The sequence below is a fragment of the Phyllopteryx taeniolatus genome, chromosome 2 (assembly GCF_024500385.1).
Source record: "Phyllopteryx taeniolatus isolate TA_2022b chromosome 2, UOR_Ptae_1.2, whole genome shotgun sequence".
Lineage (NCBI taxonomy): Eukaryota > Metazoa > Chordata > Actinopteri > Syngnathiformes > Syngnathidae > Phyllopteryx > Phyllopteryx taeniolatus.
The window spans coordinates 1,408,249-1,423,969 of NC_084503.1; the positions used below are offsets into that span (position 1 = coordinate 1,408,249).

Here is a 15,721-nt window from a genome sequence, read left to right on the forward strand (position 1 = left end):
ACTGAAGACTCTGATGTGACGGCCAGCGTGTGGACAGGGGCTTCGCGCTGCTGTTGCCGCTTTAGAGCGCCTCGTTGTCACGTTATTCCATCCAGCACAGGCTTTAAGTGAAAATATTTTTGAAAGGTTAGGGATGTGTAGGCATAAGAAACATGTCGGACAAAGTAGCATCCATTTTTCAGGGTCTCAATCAGTCTTTTTTTACGATGTGTCGTTATTCGCAGGTAACAAGCCTATTTTGACAAAGTAAAGAGTAAAACGTACAGATATCTGTTTTCAAGTGTTGGGACTCAAAGTAAAAAGACGTTAAGTACAGTAACGGAGTAATTGTACTTCCCACCACTGGTCTTTTCCATGATGACGATGACAAAATGATGAATGATAAAGAGCGTGACAGGGCAAACACCAGAGCCGATGGGAACAAACACTATTGTTGATTGTAACTAGTTAACGCGATTAAACTTTTGTTACTCTGAGCTGCTACAAAACCAAAATTGGAACCACTAAACCAAGATTTTGACATCGAACTCATTAGCATACTGTATTTGGTAAATAGTGCAAACACTCTGCATGTCACTCCTGCACTGACACTGCAGTTTCCTGCTCATCCAATTTCCTTAAGTGCAGATCCAATAGCCAATGTGTCACCATCCAAATAAGGCAAAAACAATTTGCCAAAATTGATGGCACTCTAAAGGGCTCTGGCATTGATGTGCCATATGTTGCTCGATCATGACAACACGCTAATAATGCACATTCAGGACTGCACCAGGTACACCAGGAAGAAGGAAGAGGTGAGGTCGGATGGTGATGCTCACTGGTGACGATACTGAAGTGAAACCAAATACCTACAGTATTCATGCAAGACAGCAAAGCTTGCGTGATTCCGGATGGCCGCTCGCAATGGAAGGCAATTGACCAACAGGGAATGAGAAAGACACAGTGAGATGAGTAATAAAAACAAAATAATAATAATCAAGAAGAAGAGAACAACAAGGAGATCAGAGCAGAAGACATGAAGTACAACAAATGGCAAAGACTGTTAACTTCCCTTGCCGGGTCATTACAAGGTACACAGTCAATACTCGTTTCGCGATGTCATCAAAACAAAGATAAGACAACTGTCGAAACGCATGGCCGTAGATGGCCACAGTCTTTGTGACGAACTCATCCATTCTGATTTGCAAGGGAATGAAAACAAGTTGACCGCTTTGGACACAGATGAATAATGTTTGAACTGTACAGGCGCCAGGATACGTTCGCGTGGCAAAAAAGTGATCGACGACCACTGAACTGAATTGAAATGATGAGAAAAATGCCCGATATAGCACAAAAGGTCAACTCTTTTTTTTTTTTTTTCCCCTCCAATTTCCTGAAAAAAAATGTAATTAATTCAGTGGAACCTAGTGGACGTTGTACACTAAATAGTTGGACAGAGAAGATGGTGCTAGCTCACTCCTACATTATGTTATATGTACATTACACACCTAATAGCGTCTTACAAATCACTTACAGATGCTCCTCTGTTGTTTTTGGCAGTTTATCAGTGGCCCGACACTGCGTCCGTCTGCAATAAATATCCGTGTGAAACATTGTTTACGAGTGATTCCTTCAGAGAAAGCTGCGTCTAATGCCACCTGCAAGAACGTGCGACGTCATGGTGCACTGTTCTAAAGCTTTCACAAGCGTATGGCTGATGATAAGCCAAACAGCAAAAACGCTAATGACAATAATAACTAGGATTTGAAACTTTTTGCCACGCATTTTTCACTAAAACAGTAAAAAAAAAAAAGTTTACTTGTGTCACTTCTTTTGCCATTTACGTGACTACTAACTAGCTATAAGGTTACTTTCAAAATTACCTTATGAAAAAAAAAAATGAATAGAAAATGATGGTCAAACAGCTTCGTGAAACAAAATGTGGTCAACTTCAGCGGCAATAAATGAATGTCGTGTTTACCGCCCTGTGATAGAATCCACAGATTCCACTATTTCAATGTTATCCCGCACATTAAACTGTTCAAACGTTTCCACTCTTGCTGTAGTATTGCTGCTAGCTAGCTACACTATGTAACATTCCGATTCATTCCAAAATCATTGTAAATGTGCTGTCTCTATTTCATAATAACTGGATTCTTGTTACCTCTTCAGCACAATTATTGGAAATGAAACCCAATTCGTTGTCCTCCTGCACACCATCAGTGGAAAACAAAATGAAATCATGGAAAAGTCTGCCGTGCTTGACGCACTTACTGTACATATGCTAATCCGTGCAGGAATCATGCCTGGAATACGGAAATGATCCCCTGCAGCAGAGGTAGCCATCAATGGCGGTCATTAAAGAAAGGTTAACGACCATCTGGAAAATATCCTCAGAGCTCATTCACTGTTGTGGTAGCAAAATATTTGTTGTTGCAGAATGTAAACAATGTTTTCAGGAGAAAGGAGCGACTGTTTGACTTTCGTTTTTGGCATTCAGCACAATGGAAAGCAATGAAGATTCAGGTCGAACACAATCTGTTCTGGGATGCGAGCTGAACTTTGATCCTTTTTTTAGGATTTGTAATACTTTGTATTTGTAATACTCCCACTCATTCACGGTTGAGCAGATTTTTGTTTAACCTACCCTCAATTATTCGCAGAAAAAACGTATTAACGGTTTTTGTGCTCGTGTCCAAGCAATAAGTGTTCTTTGGAGTCATCCGGTGGCGTCTTGGTGCCATGGAACTTTATTGCAGTGAGATGAGGAGCTTCATTGAGACAAAAGTAGTGGTTCGCCACCACCTTGTTGCATCTTGGTACCACGGAACTTTGTTGAAGTGAGTTGAGGAGACGATGGTAGGAGTGGAAACGACGCGTTCGTCACCGTGTTGCCATGAAAGAATATTGTTACCTTGAAAGCATATTTGCGGCTGACGTGGTCCTCAGGCGCAACTGGTGCGATGACATAACTGGGCAGAGGAATGCTACCGAGGACCGTCTCCTCGCGGCTGTCTGAACAAACGACAACACGCACGCGCACGCACACACACAAACACACACACACAAACATGTCCGCAATTGCACCCAAATCACACAACAACACTGAGTTCTGCCAAGATGCTTTCCGATGTTTACAAGAGATTTGGGATTTGCGCAGCGTAATTTGCGAGTGACAACTGAAAGAGCGAGGACATGTGACACGAGGAAGCCTTTGTTTTATCCGGTATTGAGCGAGGATAGTGGAGGAGAGGTGCACGATGCAACGCTAATGATCAATAAAGAAAGAGTCGGGCCAAGGTGGTGACCTTTTGCTACGTGAATTCTTTGCACTTGTGAATGTACTTTTTAAATACAATGAAGTCATAATATTTTGAAATGAACCGAAAGGAAGAAGGGAAGTGTGACAGCATTAAAGAGAAATGCAGACATCCAAGAAAACCAATCAGGCCAGAACTGCTCAGACTTCATTCAGCCTCTTCTTCCTATTGGACCTTTTCTGCAACAAGGTCTATTTGTAGTCAAGCTCCTGAGTTGGCATTAAGGTGCTGGATGCGCAGGACGGGAAGGGAACCCCCGCTTCCATCTGGCCCTCACGGCCCCGCTTTCGGTGATTTTCCCGACATTAAGTGCCGAATGTAGCAAAATTAAAGCTGTTAATGAATGGGAAAATGTTTCTTGCCTCACAGACGGACATACTCTGATGTTGTCACCCATCGTTTGAACTATTGCCTTGAACATTAGACGAGAGCGGCCGTCACACTCACCTTTGTAGTAAAACAAGCAGAAGTCGGACAAAACAAACCACTTTCGTTTCCAGAGTCGCATTCCAGAGCTGTCCTGGAAGTTCACAGGGAAATGCACATGTAGTGGTTCGGAACATAACAAAATAACAATTCAATGGGCGTTTTAATTATCAAGTGTTGGGAATTACAATGAACAAATTGAGTAACCAACCGAAAAGCGGGGAACTAAAAACAATGTTACACACAATGTTCACAATGATCCTGCCATAATTCACTGGGTTGACTTCAATTCCTGTGATATAATTGCGTTCCCTTAGTAAAAACCCCAAAACTGTTGCTGCAAATACCATCGCTCACCTGTTTATAGAGCCAGCCCCTCACGACCACCGGGATGTTGAGGTTTCTTTTAATAGCTTGATCCCGCTTGCCGAAACTATGACATCGACTCGAACCTCTGGATCCCTGCAAGGACACACAAAGATCAAATGGTTTTGCTGATACGTGAAAAAACGATCGTGTGCTTACCTGTCGGAGAGGTCTATTGACCTTCAAAAAGCAGATACCATTTCCACACCCTTACAACGCGATGAGAAACTACACAACCAACCAAGGATGTGCACATCCATTTATTAACATACGTACAAGGTCATTGTAAAGTGTGTAATGCTCTGTGGCATTTAATTATTTTTCACAGCTGTGTGGGTTTTGTCTTTTTTCCTGCAGAGATACATTCATTAAAATGGCACAACCCTGCATTGATTTGCCCAAGATGGAAACCACAATTGTCAATGTAACAATGACAGACAACTATCGACAATAAGGTTTTTTTTTTCCTGCTTTATAATCATTTCACCACTCAAGCCTACTTCTGCTGACATTTGTAGGCTAGCTTTACTAAACAATAAAGTGAACCGCAATGTAGCGAGGGAAAAACTGTATCGTATATTCACGTGTGTGTGACTTTTAATTTGTGACAAAAAAGAGTCGACAAGATTTGTCTTTCGCTGTTTTGGATTCCAGTTTAATTATGCAAGGGGAAAAAATGACCGCATTATTGCACCATCTGGCCATTAATCAGAATGAGAGAGTTGATTCGATCACTTTATCGACATTCGTGTTTATCGTCAGCCAGAGTAGGGGGAAAAAAAAAAATCATGAAAAAGTAACACACTTTTCGGATCTCGCTCACCTTTGACGTCAAGGCGGAATCCATTGGTGCTGAGGTCACAAGCTTGGCGGACTCTGCGACCATACTGGGTGATCTGCGATTGGACATGCGGGACTCGATCCTACGGTCGCAGAGAGCAGTCGGTTAACGGAAGGCGGGCATGCGAGCACAACATTGCGTTGTGATGTTCCTTCTCACTCCCGAGGGGTACAAATACTTCTGTGACGGTACTCAAGTATTTATTTTTCTGATGACGTTTGAACATTTACTCCCTACTTTTAAAAACAGATATCTGTACTTTCGACTATTAGTCAAAATAGGCTTCTTACTTTTTTCAACCTCAGCAGATGATGACACGACATAAAGGAAAAAAAAAAGAGACGTAAATAGAAAGAGTTCAAGTCAACTGCAGTTGAGATTTTGATTCGTTGAGATATTACAGTATCTCACAAAAGTGAGTAGACACCTTTTGAATTACTTTATCATATCTTTTCATGGGACAACAATAAAGAAACAACACTTTACGACAATGTAAAGTAGTCAGTGTACAGCTTGTATAACACGATCTCAAAACATCCACCAAAACATCGTTGAATCTCACAATCACAATCACAAGACGATTCCAGCGGCAACCTGTGAAGCTCCGGTGGACTCCAAGCCTGAGAGGTTGAACACTGGAAAATAATGTTTGTCACGCAAAAAAATATTATAATACTAACTGCACTTGAAACACGATGTCTGATCAGAACGGATGTGACTATTTCCTGGCATCGGCAACACCGCCCGTGCCGACTGTGGTGGCAACGCAGCGTCCAGGGAGAACATTGTACATGCAGCAAGATGGTGTCGGAGGATCCAGCAAAAAAAAAAAAAAAAAAAGAAGAAAAAAGAAAAGATTTTTTTAAAAAAAGCATGAATGGGCTTAGCAAAGTATTTTTACAGTCCATAAATCATACACTCTATTACAATTCAGTGTGTCGTGCAGTACAGAAGACAGAATTTTCTTTTCTTTCTTTCTTTTTTTTTTTTTTTTTTTTAAATCCAATTGTTGGAATGAGTCGTTCAACTGCATTTGTAAATACAGAGACCTGTTACACAGGCGTACTATTGATTTGTAGGGGTGGGTTGCATGACATGGTCCCATCTGCCGTATTGATTTCTTACAGCAACGATCTTATCACGTACATTGATTATGCAAATGTGAATGCATTTTGACATGAACACACTAGTGTGCAGAATAAATAGATGATTAAGAGATGACGCTGTCACTTAATACTTGACTCAGTCCGCATTAGTGTTCAGAAAGAGGCAGTCACGGCTGTGAATGACAAACGACCGCGCGCCACATTATTTAGACGATTACCGGGAATTCCTGTTCAAACTCTGTTACTTTGAAACCTTAAGTAAGTACATTTTATTTATATAACACTTTTCACAGAGAGGACTCACTAAGTGGGGGGAAGACGCAGAAATGTCTTTGCAACCGGCGGACATTCGCGTTGCCATCAAGCCAGTGAGATAGAACCTGAAGGTGTAGAAAGTACTGATATCCGTTTTTAAATGTAGGAAGTAAAATGAATAGAAATAAAGTAGTTGTGCTTCGTCACTTCCCACCACTGCTGACACGCCGTGGTCCAACTTCCCGAGTCTGAGTGAGCACATGATGGAAAACAAACGCGTGACCCGTTTCCCTGATATTTGTGCCACCGACGCGGCCGCATTGTTTCCCAGCGGGGTCAAAATAAGCACCAACTGTCGCCTCTTCCTGCTTGGTGTGCTGCACCGCGATCGAGTGAGAGATGTTCGGGTGAATGAGTGGGTAAAGCCAGATAACGCAGTGAACAGGAGTTTGTTTTGTTTTTGGAAATCCATCCTTTGCTGCACGACCTGCACTGCAGCACTCCTCTCTTCCAGGATGTTTCCTGTTATATCAAGGGGGCTGTTTTATTGTACGTGACACTCACTAGTGTTTAGCACGAGTGTCACCGCAATGATTTCCCAAGAGCTTTGTTGTCGTGTGTGCAACGGAGAAGGGCCATATTTCAAATTGTTTCACGCGTCAAGGCCGGATTTGCTACTGCAACGATAGCAACTGGATCACATTAAAGTTTGGTCCTTTATTATAGCTGAGAAGCTGACTATTTGTGGGATAATTAATGCGTGAGTCCAATTTTAAAAGGCCAAAATATAGACTGGGGAAGTTGTTTGTGTTATGAGCCATCGCTTGGTGGATTTTTTTTTGCTTCATCTTACGAGCCGAAATTTGAGTTACAAGCAAGTTTTAGATACGCCGCCGCTTGAGTGAAGTGTAAAAAACAAACAAACGAGAGCAACGGTATCCAATGCACTTTTTATTTGAACAGACAAACAATTAAAAGCACAAATACAACGTACAATATGAAGACTCTTGCAAGGAGCAACACGGAACTAAACGCTTGGTAAACAGCCAACCCGTGCTGAAGTCAGAGATCTGGATGTACTGACTAGGCCACGCCCCTTCAAGGCACACATCAACACATGAATGATACAGTGTGTGACTCGCAGCGTAATTATACTTTACAAAACCAGTTTATTTCTTGACATTCTCTTATTGTTTTAAGGTTTTTATTTTGCAACAGAGATTGTCAATGCGGTGTTATTTCGTACCACTTTTGTGACATGATTTCCCTCTCGGTAAGCTTTCTTCTATTTTTAAATGTCTTTTGCTCTTTCTTTTTAAATGCTTTTAATCATGTAAAGCACACGGAGTTACCTTGTGTATGAAATGCGCTATATTAATAAGTTTGCCTGGCCTTACAACTCGAGTTCATTTTAATGTTGTTCATGATGGTGGTAATTGAGGAGTCAGCATTTTTTAGGTGGTACTTGATATAAAATGTTTGAGAACCACAGTATACAGTACAGGGCTATTTTTTACTGAAACAAATAATTTTTTGGGGGGGGGTGGGGGGTAGAACAATGGGGAAAATTGACAATATGCAAGTAAATAGAGAAATGATCTTTGTCCAGAAACGAATTCATCTTGAAATTCAATGTACCACTGTACTGAATAAACGCTGTGAAATCTTATTTAGATGTGATTTCTTAAGATTTTTTTTTATTAATTTAGAAATATTATATTAAATGAATATTTACGAATACTAAAAAAAAAAAAAAACTTTCATGTTGTTATTATAGGGTTTTTGTGTGTCAGTCTTATAGTAAGACTGCTCTCTGAATACTTACTTACCCAATGTATGTCATTATAACGTGGTTAAAAAAAAAAAAAAAAAAAATGTAAAAATGGTATTCTAAATCCAACTTGGGAGTTTCCACTATATTACCACTTTGGTGTCGACTTGGTGCAAGTTTTTAAAAAATCTGCTGAAAGAAAGGCAGAGTGACAACCAACTCCAGGATGGAGTTTGATAGCTTGTCATTATTGATGCTGCAATTAGTGTACAGCACTTACAGTTCCTATGTAGACTTTGTGAGCACTGAGTTGCTGACATCCAGCTCATGCATGAAGGACATTCAACTGACACTCTTTGGAGTTACAAACCTGTGCCTAATTACATAATAATGCCCAAGTGGGGACAAAACATGACTCCGAAAAACCATATCCCACGTTAGACAAAGAGCCACTTTCGTACCGCTTCCTATCACTTCATCATCTTGCATGCACATCATGTGCCACCTGCCGGCTAGAATATGACATAAATTCTGCTGTGAAGCCGTCACGCACCTCTGATGGCTTTGCAAGCATGACACGCTGACAATATCATAAAACGAAGGCTGGTAAATCCAGCTGCCACACAAGATGATGTTCCATACTGCGGTGAAGGAAAAACCAAAAAATACAATCTCTAAATGTTCATGAAGAAGGGGTACTCTGTTGTGGTGAGTTTCATTGAGACGCGACAACGAAAACGCTCAAAAGTGTTTATGTATGTGTTATGTGAGTACTTCTTGTATCTTTAGCGGAGATTGGAATGAGGCATCATATTAAAAATACTCCGGGGTACTCTGTGATTGACATGCTGTCATCTTTGAATGTCATTCGGGTTATGAATTCATCTATTTTATAGCAAATCTAATGTCAAAGTGTGGCATCCATAACCCTTGTGGTAAATGGGCGCCATCTAGTGGGATGCAAAAGAATTCCTGCCTGAGTACAGTGCAGTTGTATTTAACTTCTTAGTACAATACATTTGTATTTCATCTTTATGAACTGTTTGTTTTTAAACTTCCATGAAGGGATTATTTTAATGTCATTTTATGTGCAATACATTTTAATTGGATCAATATTTGAAAACAGTTTTTTGTAATTTTGTATTTTTCGAGGTGGCACTTGTTGTAAATAGTGTTCTGTGGCTTGACCCATTTTCCCATTAGCTCTTAATTGAAAGGTTGTCCTCTGCTTGTTCCTGATGATTAAACTTTGACTCGTTTCTTTCCCCATTCTAATTTGGAACTCTCATTGCCTGACCTTGAACGTGCCTTCAAACAAAAAGGGAAACGGTCGACACACTCACTTGTCCTGTAGAGTGTATTCTGTGTTCTCTGGTGAAATCTGCCCGGTAACAGGGTGTCGAAATGATGTGCACCTCGCGTTGTGGCTGCAGGAGAGGACGAAAAGAAAATGAGCAATTTGCTCCAGCACCCCAAAAAACAACAAACAACGATAGCATTGTACAATATTGTATCAAAACATGAAACATAATCAAAGAGAATGTACAGAAAAACTGGTTTCATAAAGTGTAATTACTGTACGTTGGGACAAGCCGGGTCACAACAACAGCTGTTGTATCGTATCATGTACTGTATACGGAGTGTGGCCACGTGAATAACGTCACGAGCATTTATTTGTATTCGTGTGAGATTCTGGAAATGAGTTTTTAGTCTTGTGAAGCTCTTTGCACGTCGCGTGGTCCTTTTGTGTTTGACTCTCCGTACTGTTCAATAAACGGCTGAAAGTGCATTGGCAACTGTCACCTTTATGCCACTTCATTTTATATTATTATTATTATTATTATTATCATTACAACCACAATTCCAATGAAGTTGGGACGTTGTGTTCAACATAAATGTAAACAGAATACAATGATTTGCAAATCATGTTCAACCTATATTTAATTGAATACACTACAAGGACAAGATATTTAATGTTCAAACTCATAAACTTGATTGTTTTTAGCAAATAATTATTAACTTAGAATTTGATGGCTGCAACACGTTCCAAAACAGCTGGGAAGGGCTCATGTTTACATCACCTTTTCTTTAAACAACATCCAATAAACGTTTGGGAACGAAGGACACTAATTGTTGAAGCTTTGTAGGTGGAATTCTTTCCCATTCTTGCTCGGTGTACAGCTTCAGCCGTTCAACAGTCCGGGGTCTCCGTTGTTGTATTTTACGTTTCATAATGCGCCACACATTTTCAATGGGAGACAGGTCTGGACTGCAGGCAGGCCAGTCTAGTACCCGCACTCTTTTACTACGAAGCCACGCTGTTGGAACACGTGCAGAATGTGGCGCCTATCCCAGCGATCTTCAGGCGAGAGGAGAGGTACACCCTGAACTGGTCTCCAGCCAATCGCAGGGCATGTAAACAAATAACCATTTGCACTCACATTCATACCGACGGACAATTTAGTCTTTAATTAACCATGCATCTACCATGCATGTTTTTAGAATGTGGGAGGAAACCGGAGTACCCGGAGAAAACCCACAAAGGCACGGGGAGAAGATGCAAACTCCACACAGGCCAGGCTGGGATTTGAACCCCAGTCCTCAGAACTGTGAGGCAGATGTGCTAACCGGTCTTCCAACGTGCTGCCTCACTGAATTTAATACAAATCAAATTTACAACATTTAAAAATGAAATCCAATCAAACATTAGAATGAAGCATGTAGTCATCCATTCAGCCTGATTACACTCTTTTTTTCCAGTTCAGTTCAGTTGTATTTAACTAAATTACATTTGAATTTCATCTTTAAGAAATATTTTTGAACAACGTTTTAATTAAGTACCATTTTTATGTAACAATTTTTATTTTCCCACACTTGAGCGCAATGTGAATGTTCAAGCTGTACATGTACAGGTACCACTGCAGTGATTATGTTGACGCTTGGAGAGCTACTGTAAGTATATTTTAAATGGTACCTGGTGCAAAACATTTGAGAATCACTGCCGCATAGAATTTATTGGCAAGTTTCAAGTATTATGATGGAGAACGCAAAAAGTCCAATGTTTCCAACTGGTAGAGCGAAATGAAGATAACGGAAGCATAGCTTCGTTCCAAATCCTTTAAGGTTCTTTTACTTTGGATTAGGACCAAACCGTTTTCCAATACGCACAGTTTCATGCCACCGAATGTAAGCGGGGCAGCTTTTTGTTAGCTATGCTCATCATCCGACCCATTTAATCTTTAATCACCATCGGCAAGGGGAAATATTTTTTTTCCTAATCAGAACTTCTATGATATAAGCGTTTGCCTAAAAAAGTAGTGAATAAATACTCCTGCAGCTTTTTCTATTAACATGCTCCAAATACTAAATATCTGAGACAAACATGTTTACACGCTCGTCGCTTAAAGTGCTTTAAGGGTGAATAAACAAACCGTATGTGTTGGAGTGATGGGTAAAACAGCAGCAATTTTGAATGATACAAACTAACTGCCCTCCTGCATCGCCATGTAGCAGAGATTTGTGTGTTGACATTTTGGAAAAGTTCAGACAACATATTGAACAGGATAGATGCCAAGAGATTCGGCACACACAAACAACATCGGACATAATAAACACTACGTGGTCTTTGCACAAGTACGAGTGTCGTTGCCATATACAATATACACAAACCTCAACACACACGCAGGCATGGGGCCAGGCTTGTTCCTGGTACCAAACTCATCATGGGCTGAGCTGCACTGGAAACACTGTAGAGCGCTGCACCACCAGCACATCCCCCGTTAATTAAAAAGCTGCATTCTTTTGAGCCTTTTGTTTCAGCCACATTACTTCTGAACTATTTGTCACGGAATTTGCAGCATCCCCAGTTAGTGCGGCAACACTGCAGCACAGTACGTCTATTTGTTTGCTGCGAGCTTCATCAATGCTCGTGGCGCTGGCGTCCCTGACGGAAAAGTGAACTCTTGCTGCAGATTACCTGTCAAACAGGATGTAGTTGTGTGGATGCACTGTACACTGTAGTAACTATACATTGCACATGCACCAACAACACGTCATTAAAAGAAAAAAGATGGTCACTTCTAGGGGTGCGCAATATATGCGCCATTCGCAGTAGAGGGTATGAATTTATCCATCGACTAGAGCTACGAACCAATCGGTAGTGATTTGAATTGAGTCGCAAGTTTATCTGGAAAAAAACTAATCCCGAATCATAAATGCTCTAAAACAGCTGGCAGCGAATGAGTTAATGGGCTCTCAGCGCACGTAGTTTTTGCTGACTAACTAAACAACAAACCAAATATCTCACTCTGGCTTCAATGCGTGACATGAGTAAGATAAATATCCATTATAAACATCAACTACCTACCAGTATTAATTAGGGAGTACTTTTTTTAAAGTACAATAAGTCAGGTGTTTTTTGGCATTGCAAGACCAAAGCTATTCAAAGTTATTGTTCATGCATCCCATCATAAAACATTTGTACAGTTTTTTAACATACCGTAATTTCTAATGTATAATGCGCGGTTTTTTTCCCAAAAAATTGTCAAAAGTCAATAGTGCGCATTATACATAAGTCTGTGGGGAAATGAAAAAAACTTCCACATTTTATAAATGTATGCCGCCATCTAGAAGTTATGAGAAAGGTGTACACTTTCATTCCAATATGCAGCCGCCCCCTAGCGGTTATGAGAAAGGTGTACACTTTCATTCTAGGATGCCACCGCCACCTAGAGGTAAGTTTACATACCCAAGCAGAATTTGTGAACTATTGTTTTTTTTGTTTGTTTTTTAAAAACGACTGAACTCTGAACAACAACCATCATTAATTTATTTATGGTTATGTTTTGTCTAATGAAAATCCTTTTCTGAAATGCTTGACAGTTTAATTTGAATCCCATTAAAATCTAATTTTAAATGTGTTTCGCCTGGTCCTTCATGTTTTCTTTAAAAAATTGTACACATCTTACAGATTCTGCCTGGGTAATCGAACATATGAGCACAATTGTGTGTTTTCTAATTTACTAAATAAAAGTAGGGCTGTGCATTTCAAAATCGGAGCAAGTAAATAAAAATAATTACGTTTTCAAATAAAGTGCTTAACTTCAGAATAATTCTTTGAAAATACAGATAATACTTCATGTTTTGAAAATGTATTATACATATGTAGAATGATTTTCCAGAATTTTTAGGTCAACTTTGGGGGTGCATATTATACATGGGTGCACATTATACACGGGAAATTACGGAACTCACTGTAAGCCGTGAAAGGGAAATTCAACTCACACTTTTGAACCAGACTCGAACCGTGAGCATCTAGTTCTGCCGCTCAATCATCATACAACAGCTGCGCATACAAATTCCATTCCATTTAATACAGATAAAGTGATACAGATTAAAACGGTCACAACTGCTCAGTAAGCCGCAGTAATATTAGTCATTTTTCACAGAGCATAAAAAGAAAAACATATGCCTGTGAAAATTGTTATGTTGTCGGTCTACATGTGTGCATCGCCGTTTGTGTTCAAATATTGGCTGCTTAAAGGGTTAAAACACCCCATCAGTGATGCTATTTGTTATCCTGTCTATGGCATTTTGCATTGTTCGTTTTTATTAAGCAAGCAGACTTTCCTAAGCCAAAGCTACTATATGTGGTTGTTTTAAATAGCCGTGTATTTCTCTTTGTTTTGCGTTTAATTTGACAGTAAACTTCAAGATTAAACAGCTTGAAGCCTCTTTTTTTTTTGTAAGAACATTTCACGAGCTGCCAAACTGCAGCATGTTGTGGAGTTAAGTAGAGTTCGCTGTCACTATCTAGGGCTTGTATCTCAAACTTTTCCTTGCAAGTCAAAGCCAAAAAAAAAAAAAAAAAAGGCAGGACTGCAGCTATTGAGTCACTGTACTTGACATTTAGTGATCGCATTATTTTGCATTAATTCGTGCATCAAAAGCAATCTTTACTTTTGTCAGCAGACAACCTAATTTGATTAATAATATACATCTTATCTATATTTTCTCAGAACCAGCCACACACTTTCATCTTGTTGCTGGACACTAAACACAAACCACTTAGTAGATGGAATTTGATTCCATAAGCAGAAAAGGATGACTCACAAGCACATTTCTCAGTGTGGCACTGGTGCAAGTACACATTTAAACAATTGTATGCTGCATTCCTTGGTGGAAAAAGAGGTGTGTTGCAGTTACAGTAAAACATAAAGCAAAGTTCAAAGCTTTTGTGTGCACTCGCCAGCCCTGCACAAGGGCCGCCTTTACAACAATATTGCTTAGTTTGGTTTTCCACAATAGAAAGATCATCTAAAAATATGTTACTGTAATTATGGTGGCTGTAGTTAGCAGGGGACATTATTTAAAGTCAAATTTTCAATGTAGCTCTTGCATTAGCCTATTTGGTAGTGCAGGTGTACTACACACTCAAATTTGACAGACAATATTTTGGTTTTAGTTTGACGAATACAGAACAATTACTGCATTTATACAGATAGAAAAATAAATGGAGAAAAAGCAAAAAAATAAAAATAAAATAAGTAAACACGCAACTTACATAGCCCCTCCCACATCAAACTTGACCACTGTGTGATTCCAGTCCAACACAAGAATGCAACCAAAGTGGTGGTGGTTCGAACACATCCAACTTACGTGACTTCTCATGTCCACAACAAACATCACATCATTAGTCTTGACCATTACACGGTATGTCTTCATCATAACACACGACAGCATGGCCACGACTACTCGCACTGATACTGTATCTCACCCGATTCATGTGAATCAGCTAAATCAGCTGTGTTGCTGTGGCTCATGGGAATTCTTTCAGCACTACCGTGGCAGGTGTAGGATGTCGCGGGTCTGGCGTCGTGGCTGGCATCCAAATGAATCAGAAAAAAACGATAAACGGGGATGGTAAAGATTAAACTCCCCCCCATCTGGGGAATACCTCAGCTGCTTATCTGATCCTCCTCCCTGTCCGTTTTACTTCCCTACACAAGTCCACACTCCCCCTTTTCCAAGTACTAAAGTCGCTCTGCTTGACTTCACTCATATGTGAATTGAACCCTTGAGGACATTCTGTAATGTCTCCTGTGTGTCGGTCAGTTACTGATGAGTGGAAAAACTGGAATAAACACAATGGATTTAACGGGAGAGAATGTGTCACCTAAATCAGTCAGATATCGATCTTTAATGAGCGCAAAATAACCAAAAATCCGCGCAAGATGGAGCTGACTATGCAGGCCAATGACCCAGGAAGTTGCAAGTTAAGGGCACCTCAAGGTGCTGGTATGAACTGGTTTATCAGGCACATTGGCCTGTGATCTATGCTAATAAGGAATTCCAAACTAATCTTGTGGTATGCGGGTGGAGGGAGCAGGTGGTACAAACACAAGCTTTCATTAAATATTGAATGGCACGAATTGTAATTGTATATAAGAACTATGTAGTAAAATACAGTATGTTGCCTTTAGTTTTCTCAGGGTTAGTATTCTATACTAATGCATTATAATTACAATTATAATAATTTAACAACCAGAAAGGTATTTAAAAATATGTGATTTTTATTTTTTACTTATAAACCATCATCGTCACTTTTGAACAATTTGAAAAACCTTGAGTGACGTCAAATAATACTTTTTATACTGTA

At 39.9% G+C, this 15,721-nt stretch overlaps 1 protein-coding gene across 20 annotated transcripts in view; it reads right to left on the bottom strand.

The window, feature by feature from the left end:
- The window catches only part of plekha7b (pleckstrin homology domain containing, family A member 7b), an 87,755-nt gene that overhangs the window by 36,963 nt on the left and 35,071 nt on the right, over window positions 1-15,721 (bottom strand). For 16 of the 20 annotated variants that reach the window (XM_061751143.1, XM_061751203.1, XM_061751197.1 and 13 more), the window contains 5 exons: window positions 9,408-9,491; window positions 4,915-5,014; window positions 4,083-4,187; window positions 3,747-3,819; window positions 2,894-2,994 (listed from right to left, as the gene is read on the bottom strand). In XM_061751143.1, the coding sequence (XP_061607127.1) occupies window positions 2,894-2,994; window positions 3,747-3,819; window positions 4,083-4,187; window positions 4,915-5,014; window positions 9,408-9,491 (463 nt within the window). The other 4 variants (XM_061751212.1, XM_061751111.1, XM_061751159.1 and 1 more) reach the window with 4 other exon arrangements.